A 14,531-nucleotide genomic window follows, 5' to 3' on the forward strand; every position below is an offset into this window, starting at 1 on the left:
TGCTCGAAAACGGCTATAATAGCAGCACGGTCGAGGCCGGGGAAACGGGGAAGGACTGGCAAAACAAGAGACGGGACCCTACCGTCGTCAGCATCCTCTTCCGCAGTGAGGTCTAAACGTGGGCGCTTGCGCTGCCCGTCGCCCGCAACAAGGGACGCGGACACAGTAGAGATGAATGAGTCCTGCTGGGAGTCGGAGAGGGAATTCCATATGTACTCTGGTGGATAGATCGAGGAGCCCAGGGTGGTCTGTCCCCCAGGGGTTAGACTGGGGGCCGCCGAACTATGACGCACCATTGTAAAAGGAACTATTGAAGAAACCGTCGCGGAGAGAGCCCGGCTCTCCCTCGAAACGGCGATGTTCTTTTCGAGGGAGGGGAAGGCCAGGCGATATTTGTGTGCGATGTCCAGCACGGGATATCGTGGGCCCGACGCAAGGGGCTCTCACGCAACAGTCCCGAATAGAACCTATCATCTGCAGGAAAGTGAGAGCCTTTTCAAACCAAGGCACCCTAATCGTCAGACAAAGGGGTCGTCTCAGTTGGTTGTGCTTAGTTCATGTTGAGTACCCGGCACATGGTCATTGTTCGATTCAGAGATGCTGGGGAGCATATCCTGGCCAAGCATACCCGCGCCGCCCTGATCGGGCCAGTCTGCCTGGATCATTCCGGAGCCTGGCAAATAGGATGCCAGTCGTCTGTTCTGGAAGGTGTCGATCGTGCTCCAGAATCGAGTGGTCGCGGAAACCAGCTCTGCGTGTGCCTGATCCAACACACTGCGGACGAAGCCGGGGATCGCCTATCGCTCTAATGAAAGAGAGTTTAATTTAATCAGAACGTAACGATGTCATATTGTGGCTAAAGAAAGCTTCTCTAGATGTGCATGCGCAGGAGAGTAAAGATGCAATCGTGAAGTGGCAGTAAACTCCCTTTATGTATAGGGAATATGGTTCCCGTTCAATAATGGGTAAAGGCTGTTCAAAGCCACCTTCGACAGTATCCAGGATGTCTAGGTCATCTTTCAAGGAACCACTTTCGGCTACAAGGAATGGGAAGGTCCGCTGGTCTCGGTTTCCGGAACATCCATCACCGTCAAGGGAGCCTCCGGAGCCACACTCAACGGAGATGGTGCCCGCTGGTGGGATGGAAAGGGAACTAACGGCGGCAAGAAGAAGCCTAAGTTCTTCTACGGCCCACAAGCTGACCAACTCCATCATTGAGAACATCTACATCAAAAACTCCCCTGTGCAGGTCTTCAGCATCAACGGTGCTACAGAACTCAGTCTCAGCGGAATCACTGTTGACAACGCCGATGGCGATAGCAAGGGTGGCCACAAAACCGACGCTTTCGACGTTGGTTCCCGCAACGGTGTCTACATCACCAACCCAACTGTCCACAATCAGGATGACTGCCCGGCCGTCAACTCCGGCACTGTATGTATAGCTTAGCGGCTTATTTTGATGGACCATCTGTTAATTCCTTCTAGAACGTCCACTTCACCGGCGCTAAGTGTACTGGTGGCCACGGTATCTCTATCGGCTCTGTCGGTGGACGGTCAACGGTGTCACCATCCAGAACTGCAACATCAAGGACTCCCAGAATGGTACATAAAGATATCAACGAAACTATACAGTAACAATTCCTGTATCTAACATTCAAGCGTTACAGGTGTCCGCATCAAGACCGTCTACGGTGCCACCAGCTCCGTCAAGGGTGTCACCTACAAGGACATCACCCTCTCCGGAATTACCAAGTACGGCGTTGTCATCGAGCAGGACTACCAGAATGGCAGCCCTACTGGTACCCCCACCAACGGTGTCCCTATCACTGGTCTGACCATGAGCAACGTCAAGGGAACTGTCTCCAGCAGCGCTACTGACGTCTACATCCTTTGTGCTTCCGGTGCTTGCTCCAACTGGTCTTGGAGTGGCGTCAGTGTTACTGGGGGTAAGACTAGTAGCAAGTTCAAGAACATCCCTAGCGGTGCTAGCTGCTAAATGATTTTTGAACCAGACTGATTTGTGTTGGTGGGCTTCCTTGTCTAACTTGTGACCCAGTCTTATATATTATATTGCCTCCCGGGGAGGATCCGATTTTTTATACCTTAAAACCAAATCACGAATACGTCATTTAACTAAAGTTTTCTCGCTTTCTAGTAGGATTGAACGGAGATAGAATGTGTAAGTAAAATTCAACCGCTATATTGCATGATCGAATGGCAAATTATCCCAAACTATATCTTCCTTCGTAGGGTAATCTATCACCCAACCATCCAAACCAACGAGATTGAGATCTCAAACAACAAAACCAAGAAATCAAGTTGTATCTCAAGTAGCCTCAAAGCCATTGAAACGGCTCCAATCGGCTCTCAAAGGCTGTCGAATCCTCCCATCCCGCACAGCGTCATATAGGATCGAAATCCACGACCCAACTGTTTTCCGCGGACGCGGAGGAACATCTGCCGCGGCTTCAGTATCACAAGTTGGATGTTCTCCAATGCCGCAGTGAAAAGGGACGTCCAAATCCCGTCGGACAAAGCAGTAGAGAGCTTGAGCAGCAGGTCCTAGGGAAGACTTCGCGTTGAGCTCGCCGGAGAATGACTGTGCTCGCAGTGCTACAAATGATGACCGTGCCCTCTGGCAAATCTCCTGCCGCAAGGACTCAATTGCCGTGAAAGGATCCTCTGCATTTAGTTCTTTGGCGTTTGCTAGCAGGACCGGTGCCATGGCCGTGGACAGAGACTGGATCCTGACAGAGAGGTCATCGCGTGCAGATTGCCTCCACGAGCCGCGGAGAGTCTGGATGATCTCAGACCGTATCGCCGCGCTCTTCCCTAGTGGTATATGTACGGATTCAAATGCCAATGGCAGCACATTGCTTAGGCCATTTAGGAAAGTTTCGTGAAGAATGCGTAGATCCACCGCCTGGCATGTCACATATAAAAGAGCCGCACTCATCATAGAGACCAGCTCAACCGCCTGCAGCGTATAGCGCGCTGAGATTAGAGCAAGCGAATTGATGGGCTGATTGTTCATCTCAGCTGACTGTACATGCGATGTCACCGAGTTGGCGAGGAAGCCAAGCTCAGACATATACGCCGCCATGTTGATGTCGACACCCTTCATCGTGAATGACAGACTGGGATCATCTGCCGCGAGATTCGCTGGGAGACCTTTGTTTAGGTCCGGGTTGATGAGCTCGGAAGAGTAGCTGAATAGGAGTTTGCCAATCATCTGGAGGCCTCCACGCGTCTTTTCCATTGCCATAGAGACGGATGCTGCTTGAAAGTTGGAGCAGAAATATACCTCCCCTGACTCGGAGTCTATGACTGGATTATCCTGCGTGGAATTGAGTTCCGTGGTAAGCTGTTGGATGGCTAGTCTTAGGTCCTCGACTACAGGTCCAAGCCACTGCGACGCACCACGGAGGGCATATCGGTCTTGGATCAGTCCCTGGCGTAGGCGATCTTTCGTTCCGGACGTCTCAATCAACTTCGAGTTAATAATTCCGTTGCGGATATTGGCCGCGATCTCAATTTGACCTGGATGAGGTCTAATCTTGGCTGGGAACTCATGGTAATTCTCTGCATTGCCCATCATAGCCTCACACGTCAACGCAGTCAGACCTTGCGCTAATAATACCAACTGACTGGCTTCATGTGCCGCCAAAGATGCAACAGCCGCAGAAGCAGCTGAGCCATTGATCAAACTCAGACCTTCTTTCGGTCTCAAAGTGAAAGGCTGGATCCCAATAATCTCCAGTGCTTTGTCTGCTGACACAATCTCAGGCTCGGGCTGGTGATCCCAGTAAACCTTAATATCGGGGTTTCCTTCCAAGATGCCAACCAGATACGAGAGGGGCATCAGGTCCCCAGATGCAGAAATGGACCCGCGCAATGGAATTATCGGGGTGAGCCGTGCCCGAAGTAATCTCAACACTGTATTGATGATCTCAAGCCGGACACCGGAGTGATCGCGTAGCAGATGGTTGCATCGCACGAGCATCGTCGCTCTCACCCATGTTACTGGCATCGCGTGTGAGGAAAGGTTGTAGTCACCTATGCGCGGAACAAAGTCGCTTCCTGTGAGAATTCCTGACTGGGTCAGCTGGAGGAGCGACTGCTGTAGTCGGATGACATCCGATGTACGGGTATCTGCGCTGCCTCCGAAACCAGTGTTGACACCTAAAAGAAGATATTAATGCGGTTATTCTTTCAGGGAGAGTTTCCATCTGAAAGGTTCTCGTACCATATATGCAGTACCCTTTGTTAAGGTAGTCGTTGAATGTTTCGATTCCCGCCTCGACTCTTATGGAAACCTTAGTATCACTGGATATTTGTGCGGCGCATCCTTCACTAAAATACGGCGTTTCCTGTTAGTCAGTGTAATGCAATATTTTTCTGTGTAGGAAAGTAAATTGAGGTACAACCGTGCAACAGCGACCACACTGGCAATGTCCAGAGTTTCCCCATTGACATCGACGGCTCCTTGTTTAATCAAAGACTCAATTTTAGCCCACGAATGCAGAGTCTCATCCTTATGAGGAACTGGATGTGACAAAACAGAGAGATAGGCGGTATAGGAAACCCCGGAGGTTACGAGGCTTTCAATCATGGTAGCGCGATGTTTCAAATATCCAAGATGTCCAAGGTGTCCAAAATGATAGGACAGGGTTTGATCGAAAATGAAGAAAATGTGAATGTGTGGGCTCTCTTCCCTCTTTCAAATATTCCGAGGTAATTTATAAAGTAGATCTGACCTATCTGCCTTATCTGTTCAAACATACGATCGGATGAATAATTGCAATGCCACCCGAAATAGAACACTCAAATCGAGGGCTCTAGTTATGGTCAATGCGTTTATTGGCTCTCAATTGTCAAAAGGACCGACTAGTGTCCTCATTGGAAAGTTCATGGTGACACCAACCTTCTAATCGTCAGACAACGCAACCGGGCGTGCATGACTGAAGAAGTTTCGCTGAAAAGGCAAAGCATCGACCGAGAGGTGCAGTCCCGTCTCGGCCCGCATGGCGGTTCATACATGTCTGCGTATCAGGGTCTGTACCAGAATGCCTATGATATGGAGTGGAGCACAGACGGTGCTTGAGGTAGCTACAAACAAGTTGAATTAGATACGTTCAACAGCACAATGGATATCTCTGGGACGCACCACTAATTGGAATTTTATTGACGCTGGCCTTCTTTCATTGCCCTCTTCTGTCTTGCCACGAGGCCTCGTTGATTAGACATACGTAGGCAAGCAGCTGCATTACGCAAAAATAGAGTTGATGTGGCCTGTCCGTCATTTCCACCTTACTCGCTTGTTCCAAAGAGGTAGTAGTACAAGTAGTATATCCACATTGGCATTGATCCCAATACTGGCCAGTATCGGCAGCCGTAGTGAACTCAGTGCCAAAGCACAACAAGAAATATCCACGCGTTTGTCGCCAGCTGGTATAGCTTGCCCGAATGGCAGAGCCAACAAAAGATTGAGAAAACAGGATGCCCTTCCTAGTAGAACCTGCTGAGACTGTGGTGAGCCTAAAAAGAAGGCTCTCAGTACAGGTATTTATAAGCGCAGGTGGGCAGCCTACCGTGAGAGTACCTCAACAAAATGAACTCTGGAGTGCCTGGCAAGGTTATAGTATCAAGCAAGGATACGAGCTTTGCCGGAATTTACCTGCTAGCGGAGAATCCGACATAACGGCCCCACGGAGATGCGGGTCGGAACGGCCAAAAACCCCCCACCGGATCCCAATTATTCGCCATCGCCCCTGGCCGGTATCAAGATAAAACTCTCGGTAGTGGGTCCTAAATTGAATTTTTGGAGGGTCAAATGCGCTTTGAAACGGTACACTTGGTTAATGGTTTCGATCACAGAGCTAACACTACAACGTTGCGTTGAAAATCTAGACGATCTGGGCGCAAGACAAAGCCGTCGAGCTACTTTATTGAAGAAATACCTAGGTAGACGGATTCTTTAGAGTCAATTGCAAAGAATTGAAAACTCCGAATTTGCTAAAACTCGCGCATTCGATAGTAGGGTGCATTACCGTGGTGGGCTCAGTCATTGCGGGTGCAAGCATATTGGGTGAAGCCTGCGCCCCCATTTAACAAACGCAAGGAAACTTATCAAGTGCACGTGGCTAATGTGACCCAATCTGCACTTGAAGAAAATTTGGTTTTGTCTAGAACGGGCCCAGTTCTAATGGATTACGAAGCCAGTGAGAGACTTATAGCCTGGACACTCGAGACATTATCTCCACAACTTATTGCCAGCTCATCAGTGCGTTTGATACCCTCATTTTATCCTATTTCCAGAACTGATTGGCGTGGCACGGATCTCGTTGGGCGTTTTCGCGGCCTTGTATTCCAATGCATGGGAAATGAAGGACAGGTCCTATTTAGCTCGCACAGAGTTCAGCCAGAACTTTCTTGAGAGCGACAATCTCCTCCTCATTAATTCCACTATGTGAAGATGGAAGTCAACAGACCTTCTTTGGCGACTTTCGGTGCCGTCGGGAAAAGGGTTGGGACGTGGATAACCGAGAAAGAACGCTCTTCCTGATATTAGAGAACATCTTTAAGGTTTGGAGAACAACGTCCTGTTGCGATTAAGTACTATACCTAGCAGAGATATTGTGATCATCTCCATATTCTTTGTCTTAAATTCACAGGAAGAGTAGTAAACCAAATAGGAAGTGGTGAACACACTTCACCCCCGAGCCAGCTCTGCTGGTTATAATTTAAGCTAAGGAAATTAAGAGGTCCAGAAAACCTTAAGTTGGCCGCTAATGTATTTTACCCAGCCACGCGCTAGAGACGGTACGGAGTCCGGACTCTATTTACGGTTAAACTTTAACCTGCAGGGTAAGATTTGATCCTTCGATTTCTGAACAATTTCTTTGGGGCGCCTTCTGTCGGTGTGTCCGAGTAGTTCCTCCTTTCATTTTATTTAATTTTCACTCTGCCATCTCGGCGAGCATGTCTCTGCCATAAATACTCCAAGGCCGCCCATCGGCCATTGGTGGTCAAAATACCAACGTTCTCATATGCGAAACATTCCAAGCTCTTTCGACTCTTTCGCTGGCAAGGATGCTGTTTTCTAAACTTTCCCTTCTTTTCGCAGGGCTTGGCCCCAGCGTGTTCGTTGCTGCTAGCCTGATGCAGCCTCGGGAGGCCGGGCTTGAGGTCACCAGTGTCACGTACAAAGGTTCAGGCTGTCCTCAAGGAAGCTTGACTGGAGTGTTTGAGCCGGCCACTAATTCCTTCAATGTTACGGTCCAAGGGCTAAGGGCTGAGCTTGGTAAATTAACTGACAATGTTTATTTTTCCGCATTGCTGATACATGTTGGCTGCCATAGAAAAGGACAAGGGCGGTGATCATGCGCGTTGCCACATTGTAGTTGGTCTTCGCACAAGTGCCTCAAGACAAATCAACGTCCTTCGGTATGCTCACTCACTTGGCAAGCACAAGATTCCCTCGTGGTATGAAGTAGTTAATTGACAATGATATCTTTAGCGGCGACTTCCATGGCCATGTCTATCTTCAGAAGGGCATGACAGCGTACGAGAAGAACACGTATAGTTTTGCCGGCAGCCCGGGTACAACTGAAATGAAGTGGCCATTCACTGGCCCAGTGAATCTGGACACTGTCTTTACGAATACCATGAATACAACGCTTGTGTCCCAATGTGGCGGCGACTTCACCCTTCAAATCGACAATGAGCTTATTCTGAGGCGTGGCAATGCAACGAAAGACGCCGAAGGATACATTAACGTATCTAGTCTTACTGGTAACCTTGGCAACACCATCGTGCTTGAGCAGAAAGAGTGCACCAACTAAATCCGTGCACATGTTTCAACCTGGGTATCTGCGTGAGGTGCTACATCTGTTGAACAGTGAATGGGACAACTTTCGAAATGGCTGATACACGCGGGTGACTCTAGAAGCAAAGGCTTGCGGCTACTAAAGCTTACCTCAGAGAGTGGGGCGCGAAAGAAGTTTGATTGAGGGGGATCAGGCCGGTCTAGGTTTGGGACTTGACTTATTATCGCTTACACTCATATATTCGGCCGTGTATCTAAATATTTCAATGACATAAACCAAGTTTCTGTGAGCAGATGGTGAAACTGATTTCGATCCATCCTGTACTTCTACCATGGCCATAGCTCGTGAGCTTTAACTGTTTAGATATTAACCAAGGAAGCTTTACATAGAGCGAGAACCAGCGTCACCATTTTACACTCCTTTAAACGACTGTCCTAGCGGAGGGACCTAGAACTAGAAAAGTACAGGATAGTGATAGAGAAAACCTAGTTCCTATACACAGGCAACATAAGAGCTGAGAAATGGTACGCGACGAAGGAATTCAAGCAGACATGTAATCCTTCGCGTAGATGTATTTCTACAGGTTGGTAGGCCCGCCCGCTTATCAGCCCTTTGAAGCCTCGCTGTCATTCTGCCCTCAAAAAGCAAGTAGACCAAAATAAATGTTCTTTCGCCGTGTCCCTTGTATAATTCGTAGAGCATCTATTCATTTCAATTCCTAAACTACGCGTCTTTTGGTTAACTTATTATCGCCAGTGACTCAGACCGTGGTTTATCATCCAATTGCCCGGCGCGTGTCCGTTGAGAATGCCTCAGGTTACATTCCCCGTATGATAACCACAAAACCTACATTTATTTACAGTGCCTGGCTCATGGTTTTATCTTTCCCAGTGAACTGAAAATTTGGACGACAGAGAGAAGGACAGCAATGCAATTGAGTCAAGTTATATGGGGTGTTCTGAGAGATTTATGCTGCTTTATCGGTTGTGATTCGGTTCTGCATCTATCGCTCCAGTCGGGGAGTAGTAGTAGCCTGTATTGTAGCTATGCTTTATTTTCCAATTTGAGCGCTTCCCTTGAAGACTTCCATCGATATGATATATTGGAGACCTTTTCCCAATCCGACGAAACAAGAATAAGGGAACTGTCATTTTCGGAGGTTTGGGCCATGGTGATTGAATACGCCCTTTAGAGTTGTTGGTTAGTTTGTGCATTTTATCTTCATCCCAGGGATTGACCTTACTTATAATATGACACCTCTTGGGTTTCTCGACGGTCTGCGAGCTCGACTACAAATAGCTCACCGATCACGGGAGCCCGGGTAATGCAAATACCAATGGCAGGGTCACGAGATATCTTATTACTTTGAGAACCCGCCAAAATAAGTTCCGATTCGCAAACCTTTGTTCAAGCGACTGCCTGCTTGTCCTAGCTCATTTTTCAGTGACAATTTTCTTCATTATCGCTTGCACCGAGGAAACACATACAACAGATTGCCCTGTTGAGAGTAAGAAGCTACGTCGACGGAGAAACCGCGCTTCAGATTTGCAAGTTGAGGCTGGTCTGTATGCAAATCCCTGCAGAGGTATTCAACCTCTAGCACGCGAACGTAAAGTGGTGCTCAGACGGGCGTCGTCCCATTGGAGTGCTGCCTCCAGAGTCAAGCAAAAAATTAGTTCTCTAGGGGTAATTTGGTCTGAAATCATTTCTATATGGCCTTCAACGCCAGAACTTAGAAGATGAACCTTTCCTTGTTTTATGCACACTTTCTGTCTCTGTCCGTATAATCAACAACTAGATATTCATAGCGGTATCCAGATACAAACATGCACATCTTCTTCATCACTGTTAAGAACAGGTCACGCTCCTGTAGATGGTTTCACTAGCGCTAGGAACTTATGTCTTGACCCTGGGAGTTCTCTTGCTCCCGGAAGCCTCTGAGACGTTTCTGGGAGCAAAGAAACATCCTCTAGGAGCCACGTAGCCCCCAGGAAACCCGATGTAGCTTCTGGGGTCTGGTATCCCCACCTCGGGGAATCAAAGCCGCGTTCCTGTTGACGATTTGCTTGATTCCTGGAGCGATGATTTGGCCTTCTAGGAGTGACCGAATAACGCAGGATTTTGCGCAGGTCCGGTGAAGGTGTTTTGTGAGGGCTTTCGGCGATCTCGGAAGGCAAGAGAGTGACTCTAGGACCCTAAGGTAAGCTCCCAGGGTCTCCACAGCTCCCAGATCTGGACAATGTATTCCCAGAGCCAGTTTCGTATTCAGTCAGGAACGTAAAGTGAAGATCCCAGGGCTAGATCTCATTTTCCTAGACATTAGAAATAGCCCCAGGAGCTAAATTGTGGCTCCTAGGGGATAGACAGCTCCTAGAAATGCTTTGAGGTTCCCAGAGTCAATATTTTGATTCCCAGGGTCAAGCTAACAAGCACAGAGAGATTTGTCAATTGCTCCAGCCCCACGAGTTGCGTTTTCTGCCAACAATCTCCGCCCTTTGTGACACGGCTCCACTGAGATGAATCGGTGTGTCCTCTCTGGTCGCGCCGTTACGTATGATGAAAGAAGAAACTGAATCTACCAGCACATTTAGCGCTATGTCATTGTCAAATTAAGTGAAGCAGCCAGTATCTTTTGGCTAAGGTCCAGTGGTGCTCAGCACTTGCAAAAATGAACGGTCGCCTTGTACTCTGGAGTTTTGCTGTTGTGATATGAGGCTGGTGCAGATCAGGAACCAAGCCGAACCATCGGAATTAATCCCGAGATATGTATATGAAGAACCAAGTTGATTTCCAATCAACTTGGTTCTTCTCGTTGTATATATAGTCTCAAGTTTCCCACCGAATAATAGCTGAATCAATCTTCCTTTGAACTACAACACAACCAATGGGCGCAGGAGCAAATTCTCAGGCTGTCTGATCTGCATAACAGTGACGAAGGCGAGCTTTGAAGGACAAGGCGGATTATATCCGGGGTGGTACCGCGAAAGCTCCCGAGCATGGGAAGGGTCATAACACGGAAAAGAGGGAGCTAGAGTTGTTGATTACATGAATGAGCCAGCTGCAAATTAGCACGTCTTACATTGTTTATATCCGGAAGAAAATTTCAACTGCGTACGGCACGGCCCTCGTCCCGCGGAGTCCGAAATTTTGATTCGAGATGAAATTACCCATTGTACTCTCACTCAGACCAACTACGGAGAAAAGGATTTTATCATTGCTGTATTGATATATTGGTGGGCCGTGCAATACGATAAGCGCATAGAAAACGTAAAAGGGGATGCATTTCGGATGTTAGCAATACCCGTACGGTTCAATCCAAAGTGTTATCGCCAGCCAAGGATAGGAATGTAACAGAATATTGTATACGCCAAGACACCATCTACAATTGCTGATAAATTGTACCCGTCATAATTCAAACGTAGTGCAATCTATCACTATAGAAAAGGCGACATATGGTTTTCACACAGCCCAGGAAACTATACCTGAAGAGTAGGTTCACCTAAAACAACGACAGGCGCAGAATAAACAATATCACGTGGGTAGGCAAGGCAATCGGTCGATTAACAATGCAGCCAGCTCCGGAATGTCTACCAGGTTTCCATCAACCGACCTTGCATTCCACTTTTGGAGATAGTGCTGGATAAAAAACAATCCAACTTGGTATAAGCGGTCTGGGATAAAATCCAGCTCTGTGGGCTTTTGCTTGCACATGATTGTCTTGATTGAACTGTTTCCAGATGATGTCCGATCTTCGAGCTCGGATTGTAATACCGACAGCTGTGCACGGAAGAGCAAAACTCGCCTTGAAGTGCGATGAATAACTCGACTCAGTCGCTTCAACTTGGGCCAGTCTCGTCTCTTGAAGCCTTGTAGTTTCGTCAGAACTAGGGCTCCGAAAGGAATATGATTATTTGTGAATAATCATGAATATCTGCGAATATGAATTAAATGAATTGAATAATATGAATATGAATAAGCCCTCTATTCATATTCGCATTAATCATGAATAAATGAATAATTCATATTTATCCCAAATACGCAGATCTCATACATTACCATTCATTTCATTACATCCCAATACATCAATAGAGTTCATCATTTTGTTCTTACGCAGCGTAATAATACGAGGCTTTGAAGTTTGAATTACCAGAAATTTATGCTTGATACCGTTCTCTCAGTAGCATCGACCATCGCATAGTCTCTGCGTTTAGGCAGTGTCTTCGGAGACCCAACATATCTCTGGCATTACTGAATTCACGTTCAATACCGACCTCTGCTGAGGGGATCGATAGGTAATCGCGAGCGGCTTTTGCCATTAGAGGGAAATTAAATTCGTTGGCCCTCCACCATTTCAGGACCCATTCTTCGTCCGCATCGCCGATCATATGGTGGGACCAGCTGACCGGTGGTGAGTCCAAATATTTATCGATATCAGATGAAAGTTTTCCTTCGGCAGGCTGAACTTTGCGCAGAGTTTTCCACATGGTTTCCGACATCCCCGGCGGACGTGAGTTTTCAGATTCATGCAAGGTAAAGGCCTCCGGAGGATATTCTTTCTTTAGAAACTCGCGCACTTGAGAAATGATGAGCCCTGCATCCTGGTCACTCATCTGCGATACTATCAAGGACGACTTGATACGCGGATCCAACACGGAAGCAACGTAGTAAAGAAGGTTGTCGTCCATTTTCCTGGCAAACTTGTTCATCTTCCGAATCCCTCTTTCCACTGCATTTCGAATTTCAGTGTTCACATCTTCAAAATCTCCCGCGGCATTCCGAACGTCGTTCAACAAGTCGTCCAAGCTCCAATAAATTGGTAGACTTTCCACAATTGTCGGGCGAGTCTTTGATACGGAGTTTGTGTGGTCCCAAAACGGCTTGAGAATCTTGGCTACTTGCTGAAGCGTCGACCATTCGTCATCGGTGAGCTGAAGGGCCTGGACTTCTGGATGTATCCGGACAAATTGCCCCAGCTCAGTCTGAAGCCGGAGGGCGTCTTGGATCATGACATATGTTGAGTTCCATCGGGTGTCAACATCATAGCTGACTTGCTTGCCTGGTGACACTTCTTTCCAGTCTTGGCGGCGTTGTGGGCTGCGGGCGATCCATAGCGTCAAAAGCCGGATTTTCATGATTGCTCCTTTCGTGCTGTGAAGGGAGTTAAATGCTGAGCTAGTATTGACGGCCAAGTCGTCCAGCATCGCCTTCGCCTCTCGTGCCGAGCCGGCCCTCAAAGAAGCTAACACGTCCTTGCAAATCAGATTGAGGACGTGGGCAAGGCAAGGGATAAAGCTCTGTCGTCCACGGAACCGCATTAGCGGCCTGATGCGAAAGCGGTCATCATCGTTGTCGTACTTTTTGAAGAGCTCGTCATGCAGACTATCGCAGAGAGTCCCATTGTTGCCCGCATTGTCTCCTGTGATAGTCAGGAGTTTAGGCGCAATGTCCAGTTCCTCGAGCATCTTTAGCACTATGTCCGCAAGATTTTCTCCAGAATGTGGTCCATTGATATCCGTGAACTCGAGAAGCTCTTCTCGCTTTTCAAACTCGGGTGAGATCCAATGACCCATGATACCCATTATCGCGATCTGATTCTCCGAAGTCCAAACGTCAAGAGATAATGCGAGTGTTCGACTGCTTATAGCAAGCTTTTCTTTCACGCAAGCCCTATCTGAGTGGAATTCGTCCTTGATTCGATTGAAGAGAGTGTCAGCGGTCCTGATAGGCAACTTAACCCCCGTTGCTTCAATAAGTGCCCTGAACGCCGGATGCTCCACTACCGTGAAAGGCTGCCTTGTTTGAATGACCCATTGGACTAGCGTCTTTTCAACATCAGCCTTCTTCCCCGGCGACTCCAAGAATGGGTCGAGGTTCCCTTCGGCCGTGGGCAACAATATAGGGTGATTCCCGGATTTGATACGATGCTTGGTCTGGAGATGCACCAACAAATTCGAAGTGGAACCATAGCGCGCCGAATCCCTGGAGGACCAGCTACAGTGCTTGCAAGCCAGCAATCGGTCTTTCTTCAAGGGGCCGCCCTGTCGACACCAAGTGTTGTCCAGCTCTGTGGTCCAAAAGTGCTCAGTGGTCCAACTAGAATAGGACTTGGCTTTTCGTCTCTTATACGGATGCAAGCTACTCGTATTGCTCGTGCTCTCTGGAAACGCGGGATCAAGCGGGGAGGGGGAAGAACTAGGCATACAGTAGGACCGCTTAGATTGGGGTGTTTGCTCAGGGCCCCTAGACGGAGAGGGTTCCGGAGAGTAGGGGCGTCCTATTTCACAAATGGATTCCTCGGATTGCTCAGAAGGTGATCAAACCAGGCCATTGTGTAGAGCATTATAGTCCCGGCGTGGAAGACCCCGCGTCCTCCGCACGAATGGAGCAGGTGTAGATGCCATGCTAGTGTCTTCTGGGTCAGTATATCAAAGTGGTCTCAACAATGATGCATAACATACCTTGAGCTACTTGAATATTCAGACAGAGCTGAGAGGGGGACTGGAGGGTGGGATGATTGTTGGCAATCTCGGTCATTTTCGCGCTTTATATGCCCTTTATGAAGTGGAAAATCGATAGGTCACTTCTCTATTTCTGCAGCGCGCTATTCATAACATTGAGCGTAAACAGAATGTAAACAAAATGCAGCCAGGGTCATTGGAGGCTCTAGATTGTGAGGCAAACGTGTTTCTACGTGCCATTCAT

At 48.0% G+C, this 14,531-nt stretch overlaps 2 protein-coding genes across 2 annotated transcripts; one reads left to right on the forward strand and one right to left on the reverse strand.

Moving 5' to 3' along the window:
- Positions 1-1,003: 1,003 nt before the first annotated feature.
- On the forward strand, positions 1,004-1,996 carry N7446_012135 (uncharacterized protein; the record flags this gene model as incomplete). The annotated part of the gene is made up of 4 exons (XM_058520877.1): positions 1,004-1,432; positions 1,486-1,542; positions 1,590-1,602; positions 1,668-1,996. The coding sequence occupies 4 exons, from the start codon at positions 1,004-1,006 to the stop codon at positions 1,994-1,996; spliced, it is 828 nt and encodes a 275-aa protein (XP_058366243.1).
- A 330-nt stretch (positions 1,997-2,326) lies between these two features.
- Positions 2,327-4,671, reverse strand: N7446_012136 (aromatic amino acid ammonia-lyase; the record flags this gene model as incomplete). The annotated part of the gene is made up of 3 exons (XM_058520878.1): positions 4,425-4,671; positions 4,247-4,353; positions 2,327-4,182 (listed from the first exon to the last, which is right to left on the reverse strand). Exons 1-3 carry the CDS (start codon positions 4,610-4,612, stop codon positions 2,327-2,329), a joined length of 2,151 nt encoding a protein of 716 aa, XP_058366244.1. The 5' UTR covers positions 4,613-4,671.
- Positions 4,672-14,531: the final 9,860 nt, after the last annotated feature.

Source organism: Penicillium canescens (genome assembly GCF_028828765.1).
Source record: "Penicillium canescens strain IBT 15451 chromosome Unknown utg000010l_segment0_segment0, whole genome shotgun sequence".
NCBI lineage: Eukaryota > Fungi > Ascomycota > Eurotiomycetes > Eurotiales > Aspergillaceae > Penicillium > Penicillium canescens.